The 17423-nt window shown below is 43.0% G+C and overlaps 1 protein-coding gene across 1 annotated transcript in view; it reads right to left on the bottom strand.

Annotated features, from left to right (window-relative positions):
* Positions 1-17423, bottom strand: part of TPO (thyroid peroxidase) — a 239484-nt gene that overhangs the window by 65516 nt on the left and 156545 nt on the right. Inside the window, exons 10-11 of the mRNA XM_040348668.1 lie at positions 8499-8707; positions 1406-1567 (exon numbers count right to left, since the gene is read on the bottom strand). Coding sequence (XP_040204602.1) covers positions 1406-1567; positions 8499-8707 — 371 coding nt within the window. The remainder of the gene's footprint in view (positions 1-1405; positions 1568-8498; positions 8708-17423) is intronic.

Raw genomic sequence — 17423 nt, forward strand, 5'->3', positions numbered from 1 at the left:
ATTATTAAATACCCCAACAGAGGATGATCAAATGCCCTTCTTTAATAGGTGGGAACGGGACTTGGGAAGACCCTTCACAGAAGATCAAAAGACTAAGATAGTAAGGAATATCTTTGAAACATCCATGTGTATAAAGACACAAGAGATGAACTATAAAATACTATCTCAGTGGTATCGGACCCCGGAGATACTGAATAAATGTTTCCCAGAAATAACAGACAGGTGTTGGAGATGTGGTAAGAAAGGAGGAACCCTAATGCATATCTTCTGGGCCTGCCCCAAGATTCGAAGCTATTGGAGAAAGGTCAGGGAAATAACCCAAAGATTTTGTAGGGAACAATTACCAGAGGAGTGGTCTTTTTTTATACTACAAGATGTGGAGATACCAGTGAGGCAATACAGGAAATCAGTCGTGTGCCATCTTTTGAATGCGGCCCGGGCTTGCATCCCAGGATTGTGGAAGCGGGCACGGGCCCCATCCGTAAAGATGTGGCTTACTAAAGTGGAAGACCTGAATAGAATGGAGGACTTAGTATGGACCTCAAGGCAGAAACATGGGCGGAATGGAATATATTTAGATATTCGGAGGAGGGAAAGGCCCTGATGGATGTGGATTGAGAGGGGGTGGTCGCGCTGGGGTCGGGGGGGGGGGAGACAAACTTTTATCTTTCTTTCCTTTTTTTTTTTTTTATTTTTTTTTTTTTTGGGGGGGATAGGTTACGGAAGGGGGGTATAAGGGAGGTAAAGTAAAGCGAAACAGAGAGAGACAGTTTAACTGCCCTGACTCTGGCGGGACATGGGGATCCCGCTAGGAAAGGGACAAATAGTATCATTGCAAAGAAGGTGTTATCAGAGTAGAGAGCTGCCCTCAGATAAGATAGAGGGGAAGGAAATTACAATAAGATAAGAATAACTAAAATGTATAGCGATTGTTTTCTTCCTCGTATATTCATGGAGAATGATATGTTGGGGAAATGTTTTTTTTTTAGTTATATTTTTATTTTTATTTATTTTTCTGTGAATCTTATGTTGATATCCCTGACTTATGTAAAATGAGAGGGTTAAACCAGAGGAATGTCTTTTGGGTTTTTGTGAATTTCTGTTTTTTGCTGTTTAAAATCAAATAAAGGATGATTGAAAGAAAAAGGTTGTTTGGGGTCCCCATCAGCCAGTAGTAACAGAGGCAATACAATGACACTTGGTTGAGAAGGTGCATGAAAAGTGACTAATGCTGCTTTGTAATCACTATACAATAAAATGGCAGATTTTCCCTTGTTATTTGTACAATGACGAATTTGTTTCAGCATTAAATGTTTGCCTGTCACGATACACCAATATCTACAATTTAATTAAATGATCCTAAAGCAGCAGAGTTCTCATTGAAATTCTCCGTAATAAACTGTACCTGAACAAAATGGGGGTTTGGTACTCCATTGATTTCCTTGGCATGCTAATTCTTCATGTCCTTCTAAGTGATAGCCAGAGTAACAAAAATAAATTAACACAGCCTCCGAACAAAACACAAAGTCACCATTTTCTATCTTCATTGGAAGGCCACAGGATGTACCTACAATAAACAAAATCTACGCGTTAAATCCTTCTTGATGTTTATCTTGGTTTTATTCCTCTAATCAAAGGTTTGTCTTAGTGAGAAATGAGGCAACATTTTTTTTTCTTCAAGTACACTTTTAAATTCAAGGCAGGCTTACACGACCAATGCACCGGTCACGCTCTCATTCAGTACTATTCCACCAATGCAGCTTTAAGATCGCTGATCTTTTTTTTCTTCACTTCTATTAAATATGTTGAATATAGTTTGTACTTCAGAATGCTTCAAGTAAAATGTAAACATAAATCCTTTTTTTTCTATTTGGAAAAATGCCAGTTTTAAACTGAAAATATAATGTTTTTTGATCAGTTTTTATTTATTTATAAATTACATTTTTATTATTTGTATAAAATATTTACTTTAACCACTTGCCGACCACCGCCTGTATATATCCCTTTGAACTTGCCGGTACGCACGCCCCTGCCACGAGCCCCTGCCACGATGTCCCGCAATCGTGTCACAGAGCTGCAGAACGGGGAGATGCCTATGTAAACAAGGCATTTCCCTGTTCTGCGTAGTGACAGAACAGTGATCTACTATTACCTGTCATCGAGAGCAGTGATCACTGTTGTGTGACTTGTACCCCCCACAGTTAGAATCACTCCCTAGGACACACTTAACCCCTTCCCTACCAGTGTCATTTACACAGTAATCAGTGTATTGTTATAGCACTGATCGCTGTATAAATGTGAATGGTCCCAAAATAGCATCAAAAGTGTCCACCATAATGTCGCAGTCACAATAAAAATCGCAGATCGCCGCCATTACTAGTAAAAAAAAAATATTAATAAAAATGCCATAAATCTATCCCCTATTTTGTAGACACTATAGGCCAGATTCAGGTACAATAGCGCCGGTGTAACGTAGCCGTTTACGTTACACCGTCACAAGTTTTCAGTTTTAGTGCCCGATCCACAAAGCACTTACCTGGAAACTTGCGGCGGTGTATCGTAAATACGTCCGGCGCAAGGCGGTCCAAATCGAATGGGCGGGTAACATTTAAATTAGGCGCGCTCCTGCGCTGGACTTACTGCGCATGCTCTGTTTCATAACTCCCGCCGTGCTTCGCGCGAAGTGACGTCATGTTTTCGAACGGCGACGCGCGTAGCGTACTTCCGTATTCCCGGACGTGTTACGCAAACGACGTGAAATTTAAAATTTCGACGCGGGAACGACGGCCATACTTTAGACAGCAATACGTTTGCTGACTAAAGTTAAGGCACCCAAAACGACGACTAACTTTGCGACGGGAAACTAGACTAACGGCGACGTAGCGAATGCGAAAAACCGTCGTGGATCGCCGTAACTCCTAATTTGCATACCCGACGCTGGTTTACGACGCAAACTCCCCCCAGCGGCGGCCGCGGTACTGCATGCCAAGATCCGACAGTGTAAAACAATTACACCTGTCGGATCTTAGGGATATCTATGCGTAACTGATTCTATGAATCAGTCGCATGGATACTCTGAGAGATACGACGGAGTATCTGAGATACTCCGTCGTATCTCCTTTGTGAATCTGGGCCTATAACTTTTGCGCAAACCAATCAATAAATGCTTATTGCGATTTTTTTTACCAAAAATATGTAGAAGAATACATATCGGCCTAAGCTTAGAAATATATATATATATATATATATATATATATATATATATATATATATATATATATATATATATATAAAATTTCTTGGAAATATTTATTATAGCAAAAAGTAAAAAATATTTTTTTTTTTCAAAATTTACGCTTTTTTTTTTGTTTATAGCGCAAAATATAAAAAACGCAGAGGTGATCAAATACCACCAAAAGAAAGCTCTATTTGTGTGAAAAAAAGGCCATCAATTTTGTTTGGGTGCAACGTCGCATGACCGTGCAATTGTCAGTTAAAGCGACACAGTGCTGAATTGCAAAAAATGCCCCAGTCATTGGGCAGCCAAATCCTCCGGGGCTGAAATGGTTAAAATAAACTTTTACTGCAGTAAGCTTCCTGTGCTCCTATCTGTATATGATTCCTGAAATTGTGATACTTAGCACAGCAGTAAACCAGCAGTTTGAAATTTTGGATTAGCAGGATCTCATTTGCCACTTGCTGACTGCTAAAGTATAAAAAATATACAGTTATGCATAAATACTTGACTAAAATAAATAAATGTAGGAAATCATATAGATTGACTAAGAATGAGTATCAGAAATTCATGATCAAGAATTATGAGCTCATCACTGTGTTACTCTGCTCTCTCCTTGCATAAGCATTATCCTTTCACTGCAGCACACCTTCTTGGCTCCTTGTGCTGCAGCTTCATCATCCTCCATAAATTCTGCTATGCAGACTGTACAGAAGCCTGCAAGAGGCCGATTTCGGATCGAATGCTGGTATTGTTTGCATTTTAAAATATATTTTAATGATGCTTAAATGATTACAGAGCTGCAATCAGTTATGTCTTCTAAATATGCCCAGAATTTGACTTTAAAGTAACCATTAGGAGGCACAAAACATGTCAGGTTTTTACTGCTATCCAAAATGGAAGAAAAATTTCCAATATATTTGGGGGAAAAAATATATATATGGTACATATATTTACAACATATTAGCCTACGCCCATATATTTTAACAATATATTTTCCAAAAATGTACATTAAAATATATTTTCCAAAGGCATATATTTAAAAATATATTTTTTAAATATTTTTCCAGATATCTTTGAACATCTAAAAAAATGCATTTAAATAAAAGATTTTTAAATATACTTGTAAATGCATTCCAAAAATGTAAGTTAAAATGTATTTTCCACAGACAAATATTTGAAAGTATATTTTAAAAATCTATTCCTCAGATTTTTTTTAACATATAAAAAAGTAATTTTAACATATATTTTGACATATATTTGTAAATGCATTTAAAAAATGTAAGTTAAATGTATTTTCCACAGACATATATTTGAACATGTATTACAAACATGTAATTTCCAAGGAAATATACTGGAAATCTTTTTTTAACATCTAATAAAGGCATTTCGACATACATTTTTAATCATTTATCTAATTGACTTGGAAAGTACTTTAAAAAACAAACCTATAACATAGATAACATTCTGAATACATTTATAAGAGATCAACTCCCATTTTAATACAGTTCTGTTTTCTTTTTTAAAACCTAAAAATTATCAAAATCAAATAAAATATTTTATTTTTATAAGATTTCAAACACATTATCCATTTAATACAAAGCACACCACTCACATCCACTTTCCATTTCCAGAGAATGTATGTACAAGTGATTCTGAATTGAGAAAGCTTGGTGGATGATTTGCAAACTCTTCAAGAAAAATACAGCAAGTTCAGTTGCCTTGATTTTTTTTTTTACAGATATACCATCACCTGGATGAATGAGAACCTTTACAGTTCAAGGGTATTATCAGCTTACTAGGTGCCGGTGTCTTGTTGAGAAATGCCCCCTATCGAGAAATTCCCAGGTAAAACTGCGCATGCGCTGCGCATTCGCAGAACGGAGCCCCAGAACAGCTGAGTTTACGATCAGCTGTTGTCTCGTGTTGCTGAGGCACGTTCATGTATCTGAGGGGCGGCTACTTACATGAAGGGGAGGATTTTTATCGATGGCCAAACAAAGCTGCAAAGGAAATCTTTATCTAATATTCTTTCTTTCTGGATGCTAACGGGCAGTGTTTAGTCAATTGAAGAGCGGCTTTTTCTATTTTAGATAAAGATTTATTTTGCAGTTTTGTTTAGCCTTCCATAAAAATTCTGCCCCCAACACTGCCCATCATTTAAATATCCGCCCCCTTCATTTGTCTATCCGCCCCTCTCCTACATGAACATGCCTCGGCAACGCGAATCAACAGATGATCGTCAACTGAGCTCCATGTGGCGTATGGGCAATTCCACCCGGGCACTATTCGATAGCCAGGCACTTCGACAGAACGCTGGCTCCAAAAGGCATGCCACAGCCTGACATGCAATAAATCCAAATATACAGTAAGAGAGTGTGGTTCTTCTCTCATATTTGGACATCAGCCATTTAAGTTATACGGATTTGTTGGCAAACCCACTACAGCATAGTGCGCATTTGTTGTTTTAATAAACACACATTTATTCTTGAGGGATGAAGCTGGTATTGTCACAAGATGGGCAGGAACTATATTCATGAGAACTAAATGCCCCAGTTTGACGTCTCTATCCCTGCAAATAGCAGCACGGTCACAAGCAACTGACAGAAACCTGCCAATTGCAAAACAAGTCCCGGAATCATTAAGCATAAGATTCAACAGTAAAGAAATCTCCATTAATTTAAATTGCTGAGTAACTATTCCGCAAAGTTATTCGCTTGTTTGAGCTTGCATGGAGAACTCCTTTGTTTGCTGCCACAAGATTTTAGTATCTTGTGATCATATTTTGTTTAACAGCTTCTAAAACACTGTGCAAAGAAATAAAATGTGATCGCCTCACTGGATGTATTTTGCAAGGACCAGGAGCCTGGACTGAAGTAATATGCCGCATACATACCTGCTTACATTTACCTATTGGCTGAGGAAGCTAACCAGCAGGTCAGTCAGGTCAAAGGGGGGGGGGGGCAACAGGGTGCCACGGGGAAGTGGTTGCTTGAGAGTTACTATTAGTTCTCAAGCAACCAGAAACTACAGTACCCATGGGGATAGGTGTTTACTGTAATACATTCATTATAGTATTATTATAATATAGTACTGAGGTAACTATATACTGCTCAAGTAAGTTCATATTTTGCTTTTACCTTGGAAAACCCTACTGAATCATTTTTGATCAAGTGTGGGGGCTACATTTTTCCACAAGTAATCAATTTCTAACAAATGAAGTGCATGGATATGTGAAAAAATAATGTTTTTGTAACTAAAGTATTGCACTTCCATAGAGTTGCCTGGTGTATTAGATACTCTGAAAACCACAACAGCACAGCTGATAGCACTGAAGAATGGTGGTGGCAGTTTATCCTGTGTGGGTGTATCTTGTGCATCAACATCCATCCCATCTGAAGAGTTGAGCTCATCTCCTTGTCAAACATTGTACTCTAGACTTATACAGGTTGTTTTTCTTTTTTCCCCATACCGGAAGATTCTGGAGTATTTATTTTTAAGTGTCATTGGAAATTAATTGCACATGATAATATCATGCAAGACTACATTAGCAAATTTAAAGTTCCCTCCATTAGTAGAAACATGCAGAGATAGATTAATTCAAATTGCTAACAGAGCATTACTATCGCATTTTCTATAACAGTGGTTTTCAACCTATGGGACCTCAGGACCGACATTTGTCTTTGGTCATTATGTCGTGACACAAATTGCACCACACAAGCATGCACAGCATTGCGGTGCAGGCAATCAAACTGTGGGCAGAAGGTGTATTTGGGGTGCCATTCAAATGAATGTCAATGCACCTCCTAGATCGACATGCGTGGTTGGTGCTAAGCGCATGCGCTTTTTCAAAGTGGGTGGGTGGACTTTGCAAAAAAGGGCATCTACGCGAAACATGTAAGCCACGGCAACCCAGAGCTTGTGGTACACCACGACAGATGGGCCTCCTGTTTCCCTTAGTTTCTGGCGCAACGCAGACATCATCTAGTGCGCCCGGCTCCAGCCAGCTTGTTCGGCTCTCCCGGTCCTATTCCTCAGTGGTGGACATCATACCACACTGCCAGTGGCTCAGCAGGGTTTACACCAGCTGTAGAGCTCACTGTGTTTCCAAAGGGCCCTCTGTCATTGTGGTTCTTAATTTGGACACCAGCAGAGTCTGACCACCAGCCAGAGGTAAAGGGTTGTGACACAACTGTTTTTATACATGCCTAAAGAGGAAGTAAACCCTGATGGGTTTTACTTCCTCTTTATTTCCCTGCGAAGGTAAAGCATAATGGGCTACTATGCATCGCATAATAGCCCATTATGTGTCACTTACCTGAAACTGAAGCCTGCAATGTCACCGCTGTCCCCACTAGCAGCGAGCATCCATCTTCACTCCTCTTTCTTCCAGGGCCGCGAACTCCGGCTCTGTGACTGGCCAGAGTCGCGTGACATCACTTCCGTGCATGCGCGTGGGAGCCGCCAGTCACGGCATAACCCCTTTAGAAACGGCAGATTGCCCTTTCTAAAGTGTGCCTGCGCCTTAGACATCGGCGCATGTGCCATAGACATCAGCGCACGGCTCTATTGTAAATATCTCCTAAACTGTGGAGGTTTAGGAGATATTTCCAGCACCCAACATCCTGGACAATCCTATTGCGGCTTGCTTGTGACTTCATTAACAGAAGTCAATGCAAGTCACAATGAAGTCACCCCACAATAGTACAGGAACCTTTTTCTAAGTCGCTGCGATTTGAGTTGCACTAATTAGAACGGTTCCATTGCCCATAATGGGATGTGACTGTGGTTTTATACTTTTGCTGGCTTTTGAAGTTTGGAATGTTAATTTATAGGGTGAAGCTTTTAGTGTGTTTTTAATAAACTGGTTTGTACAATGTCACACTATTGGAGCACGTGGAGAGATCCTTTACACAACGGTTGGATTGAGGACAGTCGTTTCACTTATGGTGTACAAGTTTTTGAGCCTTACACGAGATTGGCTCGCAGTTGTGGTACAATATTTTAATAAAAGAGCCTCCTTGGGATTAAAAATAAAACACATCAGTCATTCAAAAGGAGGAGGGAGCTTAACTTGCAATGTTTAGTTGATGTGCATGTTGGGGTTAGAGATTGCCTTAGGACATCACTAATTAATTGATCAGAAGTCCTTGTCTGTACACCGTACACAATTTTGCACAGAACCCTTGAATTGCTAGTATTATCTCTGAAAAGAAACAAAGCTCCTACAAATGGCAAGTATGTAAGGAAAAAGCCATCATACTTTTTTCAATGTCCTCCTTCCAAGCTTTGAGATCTAGGCTGGGTACACTGTCACATGATAAAAAGTAATCCGGATATTTTCCTGTAAGAAAGGCATCAGGTGGTACATGGCTCAGGCCTGTGTTATCACAAACCACACGGGAAAGGGAATGCTTCTCAAGTTCCTTTCTCTGAGTCTCAGTAAACATCATGGGGTTTTCATACCAAAACCTATGAGGTAAAAAGATATTGAAATAAAGAAATATATATATGAAAATGAAAAACACGGTTTTCAATGTTTACTTATCGCAATAAACATTTAATATTGATTTTACCAAATTTAGCTGCAAATTCTAGATGTTTGGAATTTTAGACACCTTATCCAAATGATTATAATCAGAGACTTTGCACCGTTCACATTGACTTCTCTGCTATCAGAGAAAAGCTCTTACAGTACATGTTATGATTGAACTCAGGGGTCAAGTCCTGGGGGAAAAAGTGGGGGAACTCCCACCCAAGATTCACTTCCCCACCAAAAAAAAAAAATATATATATTGATATGTTCATATGCATATTTACTAGTGCTGTCAGTTAAACGCGCTATTAACGGCGTTAACGCAAACCCATGTTAACGCCGTCAATTTTTTTATCGCGCGATTAACGAGGCAGCGTTCGGGGGTTATACCGGGATGATGCCTGCAGCCGCAGGCATCATCCCGGTACCGTTGTTTAGAGCGGGCGATCGGCTATCCAAACATAACAACCGATGCAGCTAAAAGCCGCTCGGTTGTTATGATGGAGGAGCGGGAGGGGACACCCCCCCCCCTCCCGCCGCCTTTCGCCGCTCTGACCGGGCCTCCCGTCCCACCGGGAGACCCGATCCTAGATCCGCCGCCTTCTGTGTCCAGGTTGGAGACTGACACTAAGCCGTAAGCGGCTTTGATTCAGTCTCCGCATTGAAACCACGGAAGCGGCGTCATGACGTCACTTCCGGGTTTCTCGGCTGCCAATGACGCCGGATTTAAAAAAGTACACAGTATTCAGAATCGCCGTTTTCAGCGATCTGAATACTTTGAAGTGCAAAGGAGGGCTCGGAGGTCTTTTAGACCCCCGATCCCTCCATAAAGAGTACCTGTCACCACCTATTGCTGTCACAAGGGATGTTTACATTCCTTGTGACAGCAATAAAAGTGATCAAAATGTAAAAAAATAAAAAAACACAATTTAATATTATAAAAAAAATAAAATAAATAAGAAAACAAAAAAAAAATGTTTTAAAGGGTGAACCTCCTTAATAGCGCGATTAATCATGAGTTAACTATGACATTAATGCGATTAATCGTGATTAAAAATTTTAATCACTTGACAGCACTAATATTTACTAAATTGCATGTTTTTTTGTTTTTCGATCCAATGTACCTTAGTAATCCTTTATGTTACTGGCCGCTTCCTGTATATGGATTCATCGGGTAGTGTGCGGGTATTCCGTCATTTCCTCGATGCCACATCGAGGAAGTGACAGGATACCCGCACACTACCCGATGAATCCATATACAGGAAGCGGCCATTAACATTAAGGATTACTAAGGTTTGCCTGCCCCTGACAGTGACACAAGCTGGGCATCGCCGCTTAGTGAAGGATTGGCTCGGGCGGCTCGGCTTCTCGAGTCCTGCAAAGGGAACTGAGTTCCTGCTGTGAAAAAAGTGCAGGAACTCTGTTCCCACGCGTTCCCGCAGGACTTGAGCCCTGATTGAACTGTAGGCTGTGTTGACATTTAGTAATGGATCAGACTCCAAAGCTGTGAGTATAACATTGCAAAGTCAGCCCTTGTAACCTGAACTGTATCTTTATCTGCAGTATACAGTAGATACAAGGACAACATTCCCATTCCTCAATCTCCATCGATAACTTCAAACTTGAAAGTAGTGGGCTTAGACGATCTCCATATTGTAGCTTTATTATTTCATTACTAACCATAACAAGCAGTGATAATGCAAAGCTCCATTTCTATACAGTAGTATCTGGTTCTCTTTCAAGAGATCGATAATTGGTTTCAGCAGAATTTTACAAGAATTTCTCTTGAGAGATTTCTATGTCAATGTCCCCTTCACTGAACAGGCTTTAGCCAGAATATATTCCTTAATCTTAAGGAAATGAACTCTGCATAGAGTATCTCATTAAGGTTCATTTATATTTTAGAATGATCTTCCCACAAGGTGCACTCTGTCTGCCTCAGCTTTAGGATTTTCTTGTTTGCCAATTTACATTTATAAAGTGTTTTGACACAGTTGGAAGCTTGCTTTTCAATATTGTGTCCGGGATTTCAGAAATTTTAATATTTTTGCATCTTGATGGTTCTCCAAATCATCACATTTGATGACTCAGTCACAAATAGTGTTCATCTGTCTTTCTATGTAGTTCATAGTGAAAGTGAGTGATAACACATCTGATTCAAGGGGTTTGACCATAGAACCAAAAAGTGCAGAATTGATTGTACTTTTAACATGTGTTTGTCCTAATTTTGTTGTCTATAGGAAGGTCACAATATTTTCAGTGCATTCCCTCTATTAAATGATTCCATCCAGAACCACTTTAATTCTCGCTATATACATAGAAATACCTGAGAGAATAAGAGCTCCTACTTAAATCAAGTTTCCCATATGGTTGATCTTGGGAGTCCTTAATATACAAGGTGACCTAAAGCAAATCTATCGTCAAAATTAAAATTTGTATAATAATTTCTACATTGTATTTCAGTTATTTCTAGCCTACCTCTATCCGCATGATCTTGAAGTTTGTAAACAAACTTTGTAAGGATAAACACACATTTAGGGCCAAATCCACAGCCAGCGCCGGAAATTAAGTTTTTCAAAACTTATGTCATTTAAGTTACGGCGCCCTAAGTTGGTGTCGTAGGTGCCGTATCCACAGCGCATTTGCGCACAAAATAGCGCTTGCGTAACTTAAATTCCGAGGCGTAAGGCGGGGTTATTGCAAGTGGGAAGGAAGTGGGCGTGGTTCATTGTAATGAGCCGTGACCCCATGCAAATGAAGGGCCGGCCGTACTGCGCATGCGCGCACGAATCTGCTGCTCACTGGGCATGTGCAGAACTTTGCTCGGCGCAATCAGTGAGATAGGTATAAGGCCAAGCATACTTAGTTTGAGGATCGCCCTGTGTGTAAATAGCCACAGTCAAACACACTTCCCTTGCAAAAGTATTTCCCTGTGTTCCCTTCCTAGAGCAAGTTGCTTCTGCTCTGAACGTTTGTCAGTGTTTGTTGGTGAGTTGTGTGTGATAGAGAAGTTTTGGAGGAGTATTAGATTGTAGTTGTTGTTTGTTTCTGATAAGTGTATTTTTTGTTTGATTGTTTCTGCTAAGTGTTTTTTTTTTTCTGCTTGGATTTTGTGTTTGTTTTTTGAGTGTTTGTTTTTGACTTTGTAGATATATCAAAAAATTACAGATCAGATAAATGCGGCGGGGGGGGGGGGAGACGAGGACCCCCGCTGGCATCCAGAAAAAGATCAATGATCTAAGGAGCGTGGTCCGCAATAAGGTGGCAAAACTCACTGCCCATAGGAGGGGCACTGGAGGGGGACCATGCCCCATCCGGCTGACTGAGGAGGAATGGGCAGTGGCCCGGTGTTTCCAGCCAGAGCAGGTGGTGGGCCTGTGTGGCTTTGACTCTGATGTTCCTGTGAGGCCAGGTACGTTTTTTGTTTTTCTATCTGGTGATTAGCATGTGTGGGTGGGGGAAGGGAAGATGTGCCAAGTGTGTGGATCCTCAAACCTGTGATTGTTTGGTGTCCTCCACAGATGACCAGGAGATTGCTGGCCCATCAGGCCAGGAGGATGCTGGGCCATCAGGCCAGGCTGCTGCACCACCCCAAGGACAGGAGGCTGCTGAGGAGTCCCCAGGGGAGGGGAGTGGCGAAACCTCCCCTCATGAGGAGGATGAGGGGGAGGAGGATGAGGGGGAGGAGGATGAGGGGGTGGAAGAAGAAAATCTGCAGCTTGGCAGGGAAATCCTTCTGGCCTCTGATCTAATGACATTTGAGGATACCCTTGAGGCTACCCCAGAGGCTACCCCAGAGGCTGACAGCAGTCAGGCCACCATCAGGGGCAGCCCCTCCCACTCCTCCCCCAACAGACTGCAAACCACAAGGGTCACTCTCTCCCCTCCTCCAGAGCCACAAGCCTCAGGGGCAGGCAGGATGGTGACCTAGGAGACCAGGGGGGTGTTTGAGCGTCTGCCGGCCAGTCTGCAGAAGGACAATGCCTGGCAGACCCGCACTCTGGGTGAGATTAAAAAAACTCTTACCAAGATGGAGCATAGCCTGGGTGCAATAAGGGAGTCACTCGGTGATGTGGCCACAAACTCTTTGGGGGTCATCACATGTTTGTGGGACCTGAAGACCGCCACAACAGGCGTGGCCCAGGAGGTGACTGCCCTGACCCAGGCTGTGCAGGACAATACCCGGGCTGTGCAGGACAATAACCGGGCAGAGCCAGGCCAATACGGCTGCCATCACTGGCTGTCTGAACAGGATAGAAGTGGCCTTGGAGGGCAGGCCAGCAGGAGGACAGACACCAGGGGAGGCTCCTTTTTCCCCTGCTCACTCACCCCCCCATGAAGATACTCCCTCCCCTGCTAACACCCCCCCCCATGAAGATCCTCCAGTTGGCCGTGCCCTTGGGCAGCCCAGACGGAGCACTCGCCGCCGGAATTAATTAGCAGGGGTACTTTTTTTTTTTTTATGATTTTGTTTATTATACTGTACTTATGATTTGGTTTATGTGTGTGAATGATGTGTGAATGTGGGAGGTGGCATTCCTGATAAAATAAGGGTGTCACCCTCAGTTTTGGTGGAGAAGGGATCCCCAGGACCAGGGAGAAGTGATCCCAGGTTCCTGAATGGTGTATGAATTCACAGTGACATAATTGGAGCCGTGGTGTGGCGTTACTGCTCCCAAGTACCAAAGGGGGGGGGTACTTGGATCTAATCCAATTCGATGTGCATGTGATGTGTCTGTGCTAGGGACCACAGTAGTGTGCATTCATGCATTCTCATTGTGGCATTATTCATGTGCGTTTACTGTGAAAAGAAACAAACATTCTCATTGTGACATTATTCATGTGCGTTTACTGTGAAAAGATGCCTTCTGCGAGGCGTCTCCTGGCTGCTGTGCCCTCAGCAGACCGGGTAGAGTGAGTTAGGGGGGGATTGCCTGGGTCGGGGGTCAGGTCAGCACGTATGTCAATCTCCAGTCCCCTTCTCATGGCAAAGTTGTGCAGAATACAACATGCACCGATGATCTGGCACACAAAGTCTGGGGAATACAACAATGTACCCCCAGACTTATCCAGGCATCTGAAGCGGGACTTCAGCAGCCCAAATGTGCGCTCCACAACTGCCCGGGTGCGTATGTGAGCCTCGTTGTAGCGTTGCTCTCCTGGGGTTTGGGGGTTCCTGAATGGGGTCATCATATGTGGTCCCAGGGCATATCCAGAGTCACCTGGAAGGGAAAAGACAGGAGGATGTTAGTCATGCATGTGCCCCTCATGTCTGCATCATGGGGGGGGGACATACCTGACACCCATGTCACTCACCAATCAGCCAGCTGTCTCCATACATGTTCAGTTCCAAATCTCTGGAGATTTTGGTCTGCCGGAATATATAGCTGTCATGGCAGGATCCAGGGAATTTTGCACAGACGTGCCAGATGAGGCCATGGGCATCTACGATTACCTGGACATTTATGGAATGCCAGTGCTTCCGATTCCGGAACAGGTGCTCTGTCTCATGGGGGGGGGGCTGTAGTGCCACATGGGTACAATCAATGGCCCCGATGGTCCGTGGGAATCGGGCAATGTGGTAAAAGTCCGTCATGGTTTGCAATCGCTGGTCCTCCTGGGTGGGTTTTTGAAATTGATTGGCCATGCGTCTCAGTATTGCAGGGACTACTTGATGGACACACCTGCTGATGGAGGATTGTGCCATCCCAGCCAGACCTCCACATGTGCGTTGGAAAGGCCCAGTGGCAAGGAAATGGAGTGTTGCCATTACTTTGATGAGAGGTGGCAGGGCATGGGATCGTTGGGTTGGGGTGGTGAGATCATCCTGCAGGATTCGGGTTAATTCAAGGATGGCTTCCCGGTTAAAACGGAAGTTGCCATAGACCTCAGAAGCAGGCATCTCGGTGTGGGTGGTATACCCTCTCCTGTGCCCTCCTCCTCCTCCTCTGTGCCCTCCTCCTTCTTTGCGCCTCTAAAGTAGCGAGTGCCGTTAGGATCATGGATGGCCCGGGCATGTTGGCAGACAGATTGAAGTCCAGAAAATATGTGTGCTCAGCTCTTCCTCAATGCTGTTGCTTCAGCAGACCTTTACACAGCATGTGTAAAATTAGAAATGTATGTGATTGTCACCGGCGCAAAAACAGGTTATATTATATTGACCTGCTGCAGTACTGTGTAAACCTCCGAAAAGGTTTATAAGTGAAAGCAAAGGAATGTGGTTACTGCGCTGGTCTAAATGTGCAATGACATAAAATAGTAAATTAAATCTAATACAATAAAGTGCTGGATCCAGTGCAGTGATATGCGTGATACAACACAATAAATAACTATACAAATAAATAAATAAGTAAAATATTGCAATGTCCAGCTGTCACCAGCGTGTGCTATTGCGTAGTGCTGAGTGCAACTACTGTGCCACCAAACAAGATTTAAATAAATAAATAAATAACAGTAAAAAATCTCACAAGCATGTGACTAAATAAATATCAAAATTTCATTCTGTTAGACATATGAGATATATACGTGATACTGTGTGCAACTAGTTTACCAACAAACAGATCTAAATTAATATAAATATATATAAATATGGGTACAAAGTGTAAAGTCATAACATATGTGCAAAAAGCTTTTTAAAGTTCATGTGCCTGTATAACACAACTCCAAAATTGCCTGGAAAACCAGCAACTTGTCAGTTTGGAATCCAGTAAAGGGAGAAATAGTGAGGGTACTAGGAATTATATAACATGTGTAGCATATGCCAGACATTAAAATTGGCGGAACGGGTACATCCGGTTTCGATTCAGTAATTCCCAGATCAAAACAGAGAGAGGGGAGGTAGACCAACAAAGGGGAGGTAACGGCGGCAGCGGTGTGCTAGCGTGGGCTTTGCTGCACAATCACACATAGCGGCCACCCAGCAGAAACATCCTCCCAACGATCTGTATACAGTACTGGCCAGCATACAGCAGTAAAGATGGCCGCCGGAGTACTTCCGGTACAGCTAAGATGGCGGCGGAACTACTTCCGGTTTCGCCATTCCACCCAATTGACAGCTGAGAGTATAGCTGAGAGCATACAGGAGTAAAGATGGCGGCCGGTATACTTCCGGTTTAGCCAAGATGGCGGCGGAACCACTTCCGGTTTCGCCATTTCATTGAAATAACAGTTGAGAGTATAAATACAGTTGCATTATCAATACCCACCAGCTTTCCTGATGACGCAGACTTGCGAAACGCGTAGAAGCCAGGTGGGCAACGCATAGAGGGGGTATACCTAACCAGCGGAACCACAAGTGTAGCAGGAGCCGGGCGCGCAACCCAAAGACAAGCTGGTGAGCGGCTGTCCAAACCCGATACTGCCAAATACACCAGGTGCTGGTTAAAGCACCTCCTTTGTGAGTAGTTTGATTTTAAACATTTTAAAGAAATAAACCTTTTAAAAACATACTATACTATGATGAGCCCCCTGTTTTTTGAGGCACAAAGGAAGGTCTTGTGAGAGAGGAAAAGAGGACACAGTCGATCATAACGGAATAAGGCTTTGGGCTTATTACCAGCTGGTGTCTGATGAGTGTGTATTTCAGCAGTTGGTGGTGGTAGCACTTGTTTCCGTCGGGTGGAAGAGATAGCTGCACCCTAGATGTATGAGATATAACTCCAGGACAAACCACCACAAAACTTTGTTTCCCTTTACTGGATTCCAAACTGACAAGTTGCTGGTTTTCCAGGCAATTTTGGAGTTGTGTTATACAGGCACATGAACTTTAAAAAGCTTTTTGCACATATGTTATGACTTTGCACTTTGTACCCATATTTATATATATTTATATTAATTTAGATCTGTTTGTTGGTAAACTAGTTGCACACAGTATCACGTATATATCTCATATGTCTAACAGAATGAGAGGTTACAGCAGTATGCTGAACCTGCATGGGATAGCGCAGAGGGAGAGGTGGGCTGCCGCGCTCCTGGGGTAGCAACAGCAGGAGATTGGTTCGTTGCGGCAGCCCCCCTTCCCTGATTGGCCAGTTCGCGTGAGGCATTGCCCGCGCTGAGCGAGCCTATATAAGGGAGCGGCTGAGGCGATTCGCTCAGTCACGTCTCCTGACGAGCAGCGACACCCGCTTCTCCCTCTCTCTCTCCAGCTATGAAGCGCGGGATTCCGGACAGCCGTGAGGAGCTTCTCTGCAGGCTCCTAGAGAAGGCGGAGAGCAGGGGAGGGGAGGAGTGGTTGAGGCGATGCCTGTCAGAGGAGGGTGGCTCTGCCTCGTCCGTTCCCAGCCCAGCCGCAGTACCAGCAACAGACGAGGGCGCCCCCAGGAAACAGCCTGGGAGAAAAAAGAAATTCAAAGCCAACAATGTAGCTCCTCAAGCTGAGGGAGCAGCTACAAGAAGTGCATCTTGCCAGCAAGGGAGCAGCGCTGCCTCTTCCCCCCCTTCTGGGGGCTTGGGTGAGCATGTTTTACCTGAAGTTGTGTACAAAAATGTTAACCAATTGTCTAAATTTTCCAGTCTGATTGAGTCTCTGTCTGTCATTGTGCAGCAGTTCAAGGGGGCACATAGTCATGGTGCTGATTTCGTTTCTCAAGATATTAATATGTATTTACAACCAGGTGAGGGTCAGAGTACCCAGGCATGCAAAGCAAGCCA

This window comes from Rana temporaria, chromosome 4 (genome assembly GCF_905171775.1).
Source record: "Rana temporaria chromosome 4, aRanTem1.1, whole genome shotgun sequence".
In the NCBI taxonomy this organism is placed as follows: Eukaryota; Metazoa; Chordata; class Amphibia; order Anura; family Ranidae; genus Rana; species Rana temporaria.